The 15,548-nt window shown below is 39.6% G+C and overlaps 1 protein-coding gene across 2 annotated transcripts in view; it reads left to right on the forward strand.

The window, feature by feature from the left end:
- The window catches only part of FBXL17 (F-box and leucine rich repeat protein 17), a 394,310-nt gene extending 379,115 nt beyond the window's left edge, over window positions 1-15,195 (forward strand). The window contains exon 8 of one of the 2 annotated variants that reach the window (XM_075932050.1): window positions 12,300-15,195. In XM_075932050.1, coding sequence (XP_075788165.1) covers window positions 12,300-12,437 — 138 coding nt within the window. In that variant the 3' untranslated portion in view covers window positions 12,438-15,195. The remainder of the gene's footprint in view (window positions 1-12,299) is intronic. The other variant, XM_075932049.1, reaches the window with a different exon arrangement.
- The last annotated feature ends 353 nt before the right edge of the window (window positions 15,196-15,548 follow it).

Genomic DNA, 15,548 nt, shown 5'->3' on the forward strand with positions numbered 1-15,548 from the left:
AGTCACATTTGAAATGAAAATCCTTTATGTGATGAGAGTGCACCACCTGTGTGTTTTTCATAAAGAATATGATTTGTAAAGAAACAGCTTGTGAACAAGGTTGATGCCTCAATGCATAAAAAATGTCCTGCTTTTGTATATATTATTAAGCATGGTGGGCACAACATTTTTCAGTCTTTTATGCATGGTCTGTTACTATTTATCCAGGTTGCTTGAAAATGAACTGAGTGGAAGGAAGATAGGATCTCAGGTGCTAGATGTTTATCCCGGCCAAACCATATATTAATCAATAATAACAACTACAAGAATATAAGGCCATGGCTTAATTTAATACAATTAGCATGGCAATTGGTCTTGCCATTTAAAACAGGTAATAGAAGCTAACTGGAAAGAGATCAAAATCCCTGATAAATTACTTCCACTCTATAAAAATCATTTTGAGGATTGAAATTATGGTTTGATCTTGAAAACTGCAAAATCTGTTTTTTTCCCACATTTAAAAAAAAGTCTGTAGCACTTATTCTCCCCCTAAATCACTGTAATTTGTTCAAATGACATTACTGCATATTTAAGAAGATTCTCTATTATTGAAGTAACATAAAATGTAGGAGCTTTCATTGATATATCTGTTTATGAATAATGAGAGCGACAGGGTGGGTGAGGTAATATGAATAATGAAGATATCAGATGCATAAGACCAATGAGCCCTATTAGAATGAAATTACAGCAATCCTCCCTCCCTTGATAAAGACTCCACTGTCTTTTTAAGTATTCATTTTGCCTTTTGATTTTCAATATGAGCATTTTAAAAGACACAGCAATACATGGTTCTTTTTTTTTTGTTAGCTAACTGGAATAGCTTACCCATTAAATGCATGAGTGAAAGTGTGTGCTAAAATGCAAGGAAAGAGAATTTAAGCTAACTGTATGCTATTGTGTCTTTAGTTTAACTGTTTCATTTCCAAAACATGGTCAGATTTTAGACAGTAAAGTTCAACAGTGGGATACAGTAAGGACTCAGTCCTTCAAACACTTACTACAGGGGCATGCACAAGTCACTCATCTACTTACTTTAGTAAAAACCAAGGGCCTGATCCAGTTTTCATTTCAGCCATCAGAAAGATCATTCATGTCAATGTGATCAGGCCTAAATCCTATTGGTAAGAGTATGACTCTTTTTTCCATTTTTCAGCCATTTTTCCAGAAAAAACTACACTTACGTCCACCCTGCTATTCCATTCTTTCGACAGAAAGTCAAAAGAAAACAGGGTTTTTTCCGACACCGGTAAACCTCTTTCTATGAGGAAGATGCCTTTTTCCGATAAATCTTTTTCAGAAAAAGGCATGTGTGGACACGGAAAAAAGTGTTTTTTCGAAAGAAGAGGCCTCCAGGAAAAAGCACTGGTACCCTGTTGGCCACTCCATCCAACTGAAATGCGAGAGAGCATCCAGTCAACGTGGACACTATCTTTCAAAAAAGCATATCGCTTTTGCTGTGTAGATGCTGTCTTTCGAAAAAAGTTTTTATGGGAGATCCCTTCCAGAAAAGCTTCTTCCGAAAGAAGCTTTCAGTCTAGACATAACCTAAGTGTTTGCAGGATCAAGCCACTGGGGAGGGAAACGTCAATATAATCTAACCAATATTATGTATGGAACACAAAAAGTAAGAGAATACTTCCTAAAAGTATTGTCCTGGTAACTTTTCAATTGTGTATGTTAACTGTGAAGTTTTTAAATGATGTTTCCACTTACTTTAAAATGTCTCCCAATGTATTAAGTGTTATAGTGATGTGCTGACGAAACAGAGGAGATACCTTTGATAATCTATAGTTTTTCATAAAGCAAAGTGGCCACCACTATTATTATCAGTATGAAAATTTCAAGGAGGTTGAAAGAAGGTCTTTCATTTATAAATAAATACTATTGTTTTATTTGACAGTCATCTCTTATGAAATAGTTTTCTAAATAATTCCAGTTCATCTCATGAAGTAGGTTTTATCCACAAAAGTTTATGCCCAATACATCTGTTAGTCTCTGAGGTGCCACAGGACTCCTCTTTTTTTTTTTGAAGATACGGACTAACACAGTTATCCCTCTGAGACTTTTCTAAATAAGAACAAAACAGTCTATGGAGTACTTTCTATAATATTTTCAAGATTTTTACTCTCAAGTGCGGTACAATCTATGTTTAGAAGCAATTAGTTACTATGTTTTAAAAATACAAAAACGAACAACCAAAGACTTCTCTTACAAAATGACAAAAGGAAAGGGCTCCTAATGTTCCTTAAGATTTGAGAATGAAACATCTTTATAATTTATGGAAATATAATACTTGATATGGCAGGAGACATAGGAGATAATGGTTAGCACAGTGAGCTTTGGGAGCTATGTACACTACCGAAAACTGAAATTGATTATTTTGTTAATTTGGAATAACCATTCTCCTCTCCAAGAGACCACAGTGATTGTTTGAGGCAATAGCATCCACATGCATGAGCAACTTCTCAACAAAGCCTTTGTCCCTGAAGGGTTGTGCATCTCTGTCTGAGCTGAAAAAAAAATAGGAAAAAGGAGACACATATTCCAAAAGTAAATTTGCTGCAGCTTCTCAGTAGGAGTTTCATGATGTCAGTTCATTTTCTGAAGCCTCAAAATGTGCTTGAGCTAATTATTATGGGATTTGTGTAATTCATTTGTTTCATTTTAGAGCACAAAAATATCAGACATGTTTATACATAGTTTCTATCCCTCTCTCCTTTTCCTATCCAAACATAACTGGGAAATAAATTGCTATGGTCTTTGCACTACAAAATTAAGTGGTCTGATTGTCATGAAAGTCATGTTACATCAGTATTTTAGAGGAGACAGGATTTGTCAATTGCGTCAATCATCAACTTACTACCATATTGATTTTGAAAAAGAAATACATCATTTAACCAAAATTCATTCTTTGTGTAAACCATTAGGGAATTTTTTCAGACTGTAGAATGTTGTACTAATATAGTTAATGCTGTTATTTTATTATTAAAGTAGTCCTAAGCAAAGGTTCTGCTTTTGGGCATTAGGGCAGTATTTTAAACTCTGTGGAATGTATCTGCCTTAACTGATCAAATGCATAGCACTTCACACAAAACGATTCCAGAAATCTTTCATTTTGTTGTGGCTATAGGCAACAGTTATAATTGAGCCACTTGAGAATGTTAGTCATTCGACTATTAGCTAGGGGAAAAAAAATCAAACATTTGTTATTAAATATACTTTAAAAAACATTGAATTGAGGAAACAATAAACTAAAGCTGGAAAAGAGAGAAAATGAGTGAATAAACTTAACTACTCCATAACTCCATTTGCTCTGAATTTTGGATTCCATCTTTAATACATGGGAGAGGTTGTGGGTGTGTGAAATATGTCTAACAAAAGCTAGTTCATGATTCAATAATCAAAGCTTTTTCTATACTTTTAATGTGGCTTTATGGCATATATCTAGCCCTGGTATAAAGACAAACTTCCCTCTAAGTCACAACATGGAAAAGTGGGTTTCCATACTATACCATTGAGCATGCAGAGAGAAAGCTGCATTTACCATATACCCTGATGGTCTCAAAACAAAAAGAAGCCTCTGAAGTAACCAAAACTTTACAGTATGTAGCAGGACCCTTTTGGACCCAGTCTATTTGCAATGCATACAGTAGTGATCTCTAAAAAAAAAAAAATACATTTTCTTTTTCATGATATTGTATTGTTTGATGCTAATGTTCACCTGTTAAAATAGCTCAAAATTACTTACAAAAAAGAAATATTTTAAAAGAATTGATCCACTGGATATTTATAGTGTAAATTCTGTTTTCCTGAGCTCTAGGTATTAAATAGAGCTTAAGAACATTATAAAATTTAGGTAGGTAAATACTACTTTGGAAAAAAAAAAAGGTATTCAGTCGAATTAGATGACTGTAAATATGTCTAATCTGCTGGTGACCTGACACTGGAGCCAATGGGAGATGAAACCTGAAAGGGAAGAGCTCCTAACATCAGTGCTCCCCCACTGTGGGTATGTCTACAATTCAGCGTTTTTCCAGGAAAACGGCTGTTTTTCCAGGAAAACTAAACTTACATCCATACTGCTAATGCATTCTTTTGACAGAAAGCAAAGAAACAGAGGGGATTTTCTGACAGCGGTAAACTTCTTTCTGTGAGGAAGAAGCCTTTTTCTCAACATGCTTTTTCAGAAAAAGACGTATGTGGAAGCACAAGAGGGTGTTTTTTCGAAAGAAGTGGCCTCCAGGAAATAACAGGTGCCCTGGTGGCAACTCCATCCAAAGTAATCAGAACTCTATCTATAGTTCCTGTCTGCTGGCAGCTCTTAAGCTGCAGGCACCCAGGACAAGCTTTGTGGGAGGAAGCCAGTCTTGAGAGCTGCACCTGACCACGCGGCTCTCCCTGCCACGCAAATTCTGAGCTATGGACCAGCCCCAAGCCCTCTAAGACCCTTCTGACTCTCACAGGGAGCACCACCAGGGCTCCTAGGACCCAGCCAGGGGCAGCAAATGCCATGCACCCTCCTGGTCCAGGGTGCAGATCCTGTCCCTCCTCGAATTGTGGGGGGGAGGAGGAGTTCCTGCAGGATCTCTGCCCCCAGTGAAGAAATATGGACATCTATGGCCAGATGGTCAAGGCTCTGGCCAAGAGGGGACACCCCCCTGGTCATTGGAACAGGTCCGGAGTAAGATGAAGGAGCTCCAACAGGGCTACACGAGGGCCAGAAAGCGTAGCAGTCACTCTGGGGCAGAACCCCACTCCTGCCCCTACTTCCAGCAGCTCCACCAAATCCTGGGAGATGGTAAAGCCCTTTCCCCACCCATGGTGGTGGACTTGGGGCTTGAGAGGCCCATTGTTGCCAGCCCAGAATTCCTGGAGGAGGAGGACAAACAGCAAGCAGCTGCAGGAGGAGGAAGACATGGCCAATACGGTCACCATCACCCTCAAGCCGGTACCCCAGGGCCTGGACATGTCGCAGACATCCTCTGAGAACAGGGAAGGACTATCAGGCAGGTTCTCTTAGTTTTACACACACATGAGGCGGGTGTAGAGAATTGGGTGAGATCATCACTTGGCCCCTGGGGAGAATGCCCTCCCACCATCCGCCAATACTGGAAGCAGGCTGTGCACAAGGGCACACCCATGACCCCATACAGACTGAGGAGTGCTGCACATGACACACAGGCATGCCCACCCACGTGAGGCACCAACCTCTCCCACAGACAGCACTTCTAGGCGCAGATGTGTGTGCAGGCCCTAGGGAAGGCCAGATTGCTCCAGGCCCCTCTCCCACCCATGGGATCCCACTATCCCTGCTTGTCCATGAGACGGGGGAGGGGAAGCAGGAAGTGTGGTCCCCTGGGCACCTCGCGGCCCCTGTGAGGCAGGGCCCGCTGTGCAGGCTACACATGGCCTTGCTCCTGGGACCTCCCCATCCTGTGGCCTGAGGGCTGTTGGTTGCAGCTCACAGAGGAGGGCACGGCCTCAGGGACAGTGTCTGTATGGATAACTGATCTCCTCTCCCTCTTTATTCTTCACAACTGGATCAGCCGTCATAGATGGGCAGTCACCACCAGCCAAGGCATCCGCCCAACCCCAAGGGAGCTGCAAGTGCATGAGGATCCAGCATGGCCATCCTACACTACATACAACAAACCCAGAGGGTCCAGGAGGACGCCGAGTGGTGAAACCACATGTAGGACCAGCTTGTGTGGCAGGACAAAAACGTGTGTGCCATCATCCATGAAATGATGGCATACCCAACTCTTGTCCCTGCTATGCCCATTCCCCCACCCCTTGCTCCCCATGCTATGCCCATGCCTCCTCTTCCTGTCTATGCCTCCTGCCCCCCTCACCATTCCTGACCCCACTCCAGCTCCCGCCTCTTGCCCACCTCCCTGTTGTCCCAGGCCCCACCCAACCCCAAGTTCAACGAGGTCCCCGTACCCAAGGTGGCACTTCCAGCCACACCGCACACCAATCCCATCCCTGAGCCGCCCTCTTCCCTCCTGCTGCAGGTTCTCAGCCCCTTTCCTCCCCAGGTTATTTTATTAAAAGAAAAAACAACGTTTATTTTGTTCAAATCAAGACAGGTGTGTTTATTGAGAGTTCAGGGAAGGGAGGGGTTGTGGTGGGAAAGGGATAGTGGAGCAAGGCACAGGCCCCTAGTGGGGAAGCCCTGGGAAGAGTTACTGGGGTCATTGAGAGATATTCTCCATCAGGGCCTCCCAGATGCACACCCCCAACTGATAGGCCTGGCGGATGGCAGCTGTGCGCAGCTGCTGAAAGGCTGCTCCATTCCCAGCCAGTCTCTGCCCCCCCACCCTGGTAGGAAGACATCCCCCTTCCTCTCCACAGTGTTGTGGAGGACACAACTCATGGAGACCACCTCAGGAATGTTGTGGCCCCCCACATCGAGGAAGGTCAGGAGGTGGGCATTGAATTGGTCCCTGCTGGGGTCCAGGTGGTGAGTGTACAGCTTCATAAGCCACGGCATGAGGAGGTAGGCCGTGTGCCCCACGATGCACAGTGGCATCTGCATGTCCTCAACCCCAAAGTTGTGCTGGGGGAAGAATGTGCCCGCCTCCAGCTTCTGGTAGGGACTGGAGTTTCTAAATACATGGGCGTCATGCACCCTGCCTGACCACCCGATGAAAATGTCAGTAAACTGTCCATGGTGGTCGACCAGGGCCTGCAGCACCATCAAGAAATAGCTCTGGTGGTTGATGTAATGGGCTGCACGGTGATGTGGTGAGCGGATTGAGATGTGGGTTCCATCAATTGCTCCCCTGCAGTTGGGGAACCCCAGGGTGGCAAATCCTGTAAGGATCAGGTTCAGGTCTTCCAGGCGGATGACCCAGGATGTAGTTGATGGTCCTTACCACCTGCAGAAGGAGACAAAGAAACACACAAAACAGAGAATGAGAAGGAGTGCTTGAGCCCTTGAGAGGTGCCGCCTCCCTCCCCTCTGAAACACCTAAGGAGCTACCCCCTATGAGATCCCCCCCAACAGCAGGGGTGTATGAGGGCGGGACGGCACAACCCCCAGAAGACGGGGCTTCCTGCCCACCCCAAACCTCCCCGCACCACTTTCCCTAGGGTCCCCCACAAACCATCACAAATCATCCCAGGGCTTATCCCTGCACAGAGGTTATAGGTTTGACACTAACGTGGTATAGATGGTCTTGTCACTATCCCCACTACCGCTCGCTCTTGGCAAATGTTGCTCACTGTCTCACTGAAAATCTTTTAGATTCAGTTGATTATATTTCAACTGCAGCTTCTCATTTCACTGGAGAAGGGGCTTAAATCAAAATTGATTCTCTTGGATATAAATATGATCTATTTGACTCACTTTTTCTTGAGGGCAATATGGAGACAGCAGGGGATAAAAAAATAGAAAAAATTCCCTGATATAGAAGTTAAAGAATATAGTATTAAAACTCTCTCTGGAGTCCAGTATAGAACACTGCCTGAAGCATTCCAAAAAAAAAACAAAAACCTGACACACTTTTGAGAATTACTGAAAATCTAACGATGTGCAGCTTTTGGATTTTCTTTGAGACCTGTATGGGAAGGATCTGCCTGAATTTACTATTCATTTCTTAAGTTCTTTTGTGCTTTTAACCCTCATTTTCTGCTGTTAATGGCCTATCAAATCACTGATCTTGATTTTAGGAGCAAAGACTGTGTTTTCCTTACATGTAGATCACACCTCTTACATTGTATGTGCTAATGAAATACAAATAAATGATAATGTATTAGATAATCTAATTGATTTAGCTTCAGCTAGTAGCCTTTCTTTTGACATTTCAATTGATGGAGATTAATGAAAATTGGTTGGAGAAAAAAATATTTAATTTAACATGAAGATGTCAACATTCCTGTTTTTCCCTGTGTCCAGTATCATGCAGGCTGGAAGGGGGTTTCTATTTCCAAACAAATTGCATCTTATAAAAGATACAGACGCTTATTTTTTTATGGTGTTAGTGATGAAAATACTTGTTGGTATCTTAATCTTTACATTACAGGACCTGATGACACGGACCAAATTACTGATATTTTTCTGATTTAGCTATTACCTCCTTTTGGACAATGTTCTTTGAGTATGACATTGAACCTTTACCACTGCTGATGATTTAGTATCTGATTTGGTCTGAGTTTTTCTGGTGAGAAACAGCAAGATTTCCATTTGGTTTCAGAGAGAATAGACTAAGGCCTTATTTTTCAAATAGTTTTTTCTCATCCTAGAACTTACGTTGGTTTTTATAATATGTGGAATTTTCTTTACCATTTTTACTGAAATGTTAATTAGATTCATTTGTGTAATATAAATTTGAAATGTTTATGATTATTTTTATTAACATGAATTTGAAAAGTGTTTAACAGCCAAACATTTAACTACATAAACAATCATAATTTATCATGAAACTTGGGGAAAAATTCTCCTCTGGCATAAGAGTAAGTGTGCCAGTTTTCACGCACAAAGTGGTTTCTTACAAGAAATAAGATAAAACTTAACTGCAGCAACTGAGTGATATGTAGAATCTGAGTAATAAAATTAAGATTTTCAAATGACCTTAAAACAAATGTCTAGAAATCCTCTTGACAGCCCTGGAAACTAGTGTGTCTAACAATTTTTATGCATATTTCATGGAAAGATTGCTTATTTACTACTTGTTCTTTCTTTCATAGTATTTTTGTCTATCCCCTACATGCTCAGCTTTATCTTGTAGGCCAACTACATGCTGAGACCTTTTGTGCTTCAGCATGCCCCTTGGCTCCATTATCTTCAACAACTGTGTATTCCGTAGACTGTACATTTGGTTAGCCTTCAGTTTCACTCCCTCCCAAGTGGTCCTGTTAAGGTGTTCTCGGCCCATTTGGTAACCACAGTTGCTAACAAGCTTGTGTGTCTTTCTTCTGCTTATAAGATACTAGATTTACCCACCATTGCCAAGGTCCTTAACTCAATTAATTTTTGTTTTTCTTCATTTAAGTCATTGCTCTGAGGTAGGGCAGGGATGAGGGGGTTCAGGATACAGAACTATCCTAACTTTGTTGCTGCTGCAGCTTGGGGCCAGATAAGAAGCATCACTCCACAGCAACTGAAGCTCTCGTGGACACAGCCGGGGAAGGGTACATGTCCCCTAGTCTAGGTTCATCTGCCCCCTGCGCTCTCCAGACAGTGAGGCATGGAGCAAACTGTGCACTTTACCCTTGATTCCTTGACAAAGAGGAACAGCCAGCAATGTTCCCATACAAATCTGCTCTCCCTAAAGGGTATCTGTGGTGGGAGGCTCAGGGCTGGGGCAATCCCAAAAGAGGTGGAGCACACCCCAGCCAGCCCCTCTCACCTTCCTGGTGATTCTGTCTCTTTTTTGTATGGTTTTATGTGTCCCCATATGAATTGGGAGTGTGGTGAAGCCACACACACACACACACACACACACACACACACACACACACACACACACCCCTACCTCTCTCTTGCTTCACACACACACACACACACACACACACACACACACACACACACACACACACACACACACCCCTACCTCTCTCTTGCTTTAAGTTATGATAAGAGGAAGCTGCATACTAACTATCGTGGCCCTTGCTCTTACCATTTAGGAAGACTTCTTGAACAAACAAATGGACAGACAGACTCGCACACTTGCTTACAAACTCTCTCAACTGTAGAGTAGATTCCTATATTGTGGCAAAAAAAAAAAAAAAAAAGCCAGCAAACATAACTGCCTGTAAAAATACATATGTCATTAATGACTTAAGAGCTAAGTGTTTTTTTAGAGATTCATTGATTTTTAATGCTGGAAGAAACAGTTACATCATCTAATCTGATCTGTGTATCATAAACATTATTTTTCACTGAGTTACGCCTGTAATTAGCCCAATAATTTGTTTTTGATAAAGTATGTTTTCCAGAAAAACATTGATAGGGAGACATAAAAAGATGGATACCCCTCCAGTTTGTGGTTACATATTCCAACTGTCTAATTTGAATGTGTCTGTTTTCTATCACATTGAAATCTATTTGTACAATTATATGCATTGCCATTTAAACCTTAACAATGACATCTCGTAAGAAACCCCAACTACCTTGTGAGTGAGCACAATAAGATCCACACATTTTAAAGAAAGCTTAATGGATGAATGTAAACTCTGCTTCCTTGGTACCCATCTAGGAACATCAAAATGGCTGACTTGCCTTTCTAATCGTCTTCATTCCGGCTATTAACTGTAATATAATTTGGGGGTTTTAATCTGGTAATGTGGGTTTAGTATTCCAGAGAGGGAGGTGAGAGATAATAACATGATAGATTCTGTAACTTTATCTTGGCTCTCTGCAGAAAATCTGAAAGGTATTAGCGGAAGTAAAAGGCTCTGTTGACTGTTCTAAAAAGAACAAAATCTTAACAAACACACTTATACGGGCTCTACTTCCTAGAAGCATTTCTGCTGAATGTTGCTGTTAGTTTAAAAGTTTGTATTCACCTGTGAGCATTGAATATTTTGAAGGTCTTGTGCTACCTTTCATTTAATTGGGATTTATTAAAAGATGCTTCTTGTTTTTCAGCACCCACAGTTATTACTTTTACATGATAGTTTACCAAGAGTACAGGGCTTCCATTTTTTCTGTGTTTATGGAAGAGAAGTTGAACCACTTTTCTATCCATGTCAGCCTTCAATAGATGAATCTTCCAATGAAGATTGAGTGTTTCTATTATCAAAGCAGAAAAACTGGAGATGAAACTCTTCATTTATCCCTGACAGAGAGTGCAATCCCTGTTCGGTCTGTACTGTCCCCGGTATAGTTCTTTGGATTTGGAAGGGGGGGAGGAATATGATTAGATGCTGTAGTCATTATGCTTTAAATATTCCGAGAAGGATTTCAGTGATGATAAGAAACATCATTTTTGACTAGATTGTTGGATACTAGAAGAGAAAAGTGGGTAATTGTATAACTGGTATATCCTGCCAGTGTAGGCTGCTCCATATTTAAATGAAATATTGATGCATTTAAAAATGCCGAAGTGTTCAATAAAGATTTCAGAGAAAGCTACCTAAAAGTTGTGGTTCTTAGGTTAATCTTTTATTTATCTAAAGGATGAAGGAAGCTGTCTACTTCTGTGATATGAACTGCAATCAGCTTAAAAATAATTGACAAATTAATCCCCTCACAGCACTGCAATTGTAAAGGTGTTAGGTTTAATTAGGCCTGTCTGATTGCCTTGTCTAATCAAGAATAAAGGTGGTATCTTTGATGGTTAAGGTCTAGCGGGGACATCCCTGACCTGCCAGTCTTGTACATTTTAATTATTGATTCATACCATTTCAGACTGCCTCACCATGGACCTTAGTTCTGTGTTACCTTCACACTGAAAGGCAAAAAGCAGAAGCTGCCACCAGAGATATATGTAGAGCTGTGGGCGCTTATATTTTTGAGGACTCTTTAACCTTTGGAAGTGCTGACCCGTATTACAAGATGATGTTCATGTTCAATAAAAATGGTTTGCGCCTTATGTAATCAGATGATTTTTATGCTCTTCATTAACAGATTCCCTTACTCTTATTCACATTATCTCCCTATGAGGTAATCCATTTCAATAGTGCTAGTTGAGGAGTTACTACTTGTCAGGGTACCAGAATCATGCCCAAAGTTGTTTTTATTTCTCTTCTGAACACTTACTGTCCATTTTTCATTTTTCTGTCACCAGGAAAATCTTGCACTTGGTAAGCTTTCTGTCTTTCTGGTAGAGTTTGAATGGTTACTTGTCTGTGAAAAGACTCTTAATGAAGGTGTTTGTCACTCTAGCCAGGGTACTTGAGAACTAATCTTTGATTCTTTGCTATTTTGCCTCCCCTTACTGTCCAAGCTAGTGGCACATGGGATCTTAGAAGGTTTTGATTTGTTTTATTTGAAAAGAAAAGATTTGTGTTTGACTTTCCTTATGCTTTTTCACTACCAACAATGGTATTAATGTATGGCTTGCATTTTTTTGCCATGACAAAGCCATGCTTTTTTTATTTTTGTCATAAAAAATAATACTTGGTTTATAATTTGAATTTCATGAATATAACTAAGGGTCCAGTGCTGAAAGCCCTTCCTGCATAAAGAAAACTTGCAGGATGAGTCATGTAGCTTCCTATTTGGGAATCCAAACATTGATATGTTTCTTGTCGTCCATATTAGGTTGCATGTTTTATTTGCTTTGTGTGAGTTAGTGTCTTTTCTTTGCTAGGTGAATGAAGCAACAGTGGAACAGCTAGTGCAGCAATATCCACACATAACCTTCAGTACTGTACTGCAGGATTGCAAGAGGACCTTGGAACGGGCTTATCAAATGGGCTGGACACCCAGTATGTCTACTGCCTCCTAACATCCTATATGATATTACAGTTCAACTGATGCATTCAGCAGGTCTAATGGGGACAGCAGATTGTGGCTCTACTGTGTGGCAGGAATATTTTAAACCTTTTATGTTTTTAAATCTCATTTTGCTTTTTGTGAAATATATGTTTAAGAGTCCATTCTAAATAGGTTTTATTTTATTTTAAAGTTTTAAAATTAATGTTTTTAAAGGGGTCTTGTGTCCCTCCTGGAAATTTTGGAACAGAAACTGGACTCTCTAATTGTAGCTAGACTCATGTAACTGTTCTGAATATTAATTGTTGTCTTAAAAATCTGCAAATCCCCAAAGACATAGAAGAGGGCTCATAACCTTTCATGATGCAATATAATTGTGAGTTTACACTAGTTACAGTAAAATGGAGTTAACTATACACTGACTTTGATGTACTGTAAAACTATGTACGAATGTTGAAAACAAATCTTTAGAAATGCATTGTATCTTTTTGTATGCATAAACACAATGTAAAATCCTTTGGCTGATTTCCTGAAGTGGATTCCTAGTTCTGTGGATGGCTTGAGTTATATTTGATATTAAGCCTGTTTTCTTTTGTTCTGTTCCTTTGCCTCAGTCATGCGTGTTTCCTTTAGTTTGTAAGTAGTAACTCAGTGCTAGTATCAGTGTAACTGATCAGCATAGGTCTCTGCTGAAACTGGGAGCTAAACTTAATCCATATGATTACCTAGACTGACACCACCCATATGTTTTAGGATGCATGGTAATATAAGAATCCACAAATAGTTGTGATTTTCTTCTAATTACACAAAATCATTATTTTGAAATTCATTTTTGAATGGAAACCTTAATAAATGATGGTAACTATTGAATGGTAGTAGACAATCTTACTTGTTTTATGTTGTAGAACAGCAGAAGTGATTTTTCCTTAGTCATGTAGGAGATGTATAGATTTCTCAGTTTTTGCACCTTGCCATTTTTGTAATAGGTGAGCTAACAGCGCTTTATTTTACCATAAGTAACTAATGAGGTCAAATGCTGCATAGAAGACACCAGCTATAAGGGAAATAAGATATAAGGCCATGTTTATATGAAACAGTGATATTATTTCATTTTTTTAATTAAACTTTCTGAATGAACTTGTTTCCTTTCACGGAGCTGTCATGTTACCAAATTCTGAAATTTCAAAAAAAAAAAGGAAAATCTATTACATAAAAGTCACAATACTGATTTTCCCCATTGTAGTGTGTGGTTGCTAATGTACTTGCAAGCCAAGGCTGTGCCATAGCTGAACTCAGTGGTACTCCATGTGGGTGCAAGGGTACAACTACATGCATCACTTTGCAGGATCAAGGCCTTACTCTAGAAGAGAATAATTGCTCTGGAGGAAAAATTCTTCTGGCATCCTCTAAATTATATATTTTAAGCATTTTACTCGTATGCTTTTCATATTTTTCCTCCAACTACAGATGGCAATTGTATACCTGTTTTTTAATCCAAAACTGATTTATAAGGCAATACATGCAGAAAAAAGCTTTAGTGAATACATAAAAATTTAATTTTCTATATGTGTCACAAGAGTTAAATTTGACAAGTGTTGACAAGTGAACATTGCAACTTCAGTTTGAAGTTGCATTAACCTTTAGAATGTTGCAATTTGGTTAAAGGATGATTCTTTGAGGTATATAGCACTGCATATTTGCTCTTTAAAGGTTATGCTGTTTTAATCCAAAATATCAACTGCTCACGTTTTGGATGATGAGTTGCCATTATTGTCAAAGTGTTTTGCTAAGCCAGATGAACTGATACAACATAACCCGGAGAACATTTTTAATATGTCCATGCAATTCTGCCAAAACTGTATTCCAGTCTCACCGCATTAATTTTTGAAAACAACAGGAAAAAGTAATTCCAGTGACAGTTGTTAAATATTTTCTTATTAGACATTTCAAAATGAGGCTGACACATTTATCTGGAAAAATTATAAAGTAGAGTTTTGCTTGGAATGTGATAAATACATGTGAATGTGTATTAAGCTGGGCTTTTTATCTACTCCAAAATGGCAACAATATTTTAAGAATAAAGTCAGTGAATGATATTGCAGATCTAGTGTAGAACTTTAGTCATTTCTCTTTAATGTCTTTTTATGAGTGCAACAGACAATTCACACAGTTTGTAAGTTTCTATTTTTCCGTGAAAGGTTTGACCTTGCGATGAGTTGCAATAAAAGAGAGAAACAAAATATTGTGTCTTGCGTGTGGTTATATAGACACTAACTCTATTTAAGTATTTAAGTCCCCGCGATGTAGGATTTTTCACTTATACATTTGTTAATGTATTTTCCAGTCTAGTTTTAAATAACCCAAGCAATGAGGCATTCACCATTGGAAGATTATTGCACCCTCTACTTGATCTCACTGTGAAGATAGCCAAGTTGTATGTTACCTTCCTTATTCCATTAATCATACCTACATGTAGCTACTTAAATAATTCCTCTTCATCTTTGGTATTTACAACTTTCAGATGTTTGCAGACTGTTATCATATTATCATGTCTCAGTATTCATTGTGTGACCAGATTATACTCATTTAGCTCTTTTAATTCCCCCTCAGTAAATCAGTAATACCTAGATACTACAATGATAGGGGTATGATTTGAAAGACACATGACCTTGTTCTTTGCTACCCTTTTCTAAACACACTCTAGAAAAAAGCTTTCACTGCTTCTTTATCCCTCCTGCTATTCCTTTCCATGTCTTCAAAATGCAAAACTGCTTGCAGTAAAATCCAGACAACTTTCAAGCCGGATTGACTAGGTTTCTTCAATCCCATTTTATATCCTGTGTTTTTTTATTTCTTCAAGACAGCCTAATAACTTGCTGGCACCTGTCATGCAGACACTTTATTCTCTCTCTTTCCTAACTCTTTCAAAATCATCATTTACTGCTCACTATTTATATATAGTCTGAGACCTTTAACCAATTTATACGAGTCCGAGACCTTTAACCTGCCTTAACTCCACCATCTCATTATCTACAATGACTCACTGCCCCAAGCTATTCACCCACAAACATACATGGAGTTTATTTTTCTCTATTATGAAAGCTACTAGAGACTCCTGTCAAGG

Source organism: Pelodiscus sinensis, chromosome 6, assembly GCF_049634645.1.
Source record: "Pelodiscus sinensis isolate JC-2024 chromosome 6, ASM4963464v1, whole genome shotgun sequence".
Classification (NCBI taxonomy): domain Eukaryota; kingdom Metazoa; phylum Chordata; order Testudines; family Trionychidae; genus Pelodiscus; species Pelodiscus sinensis.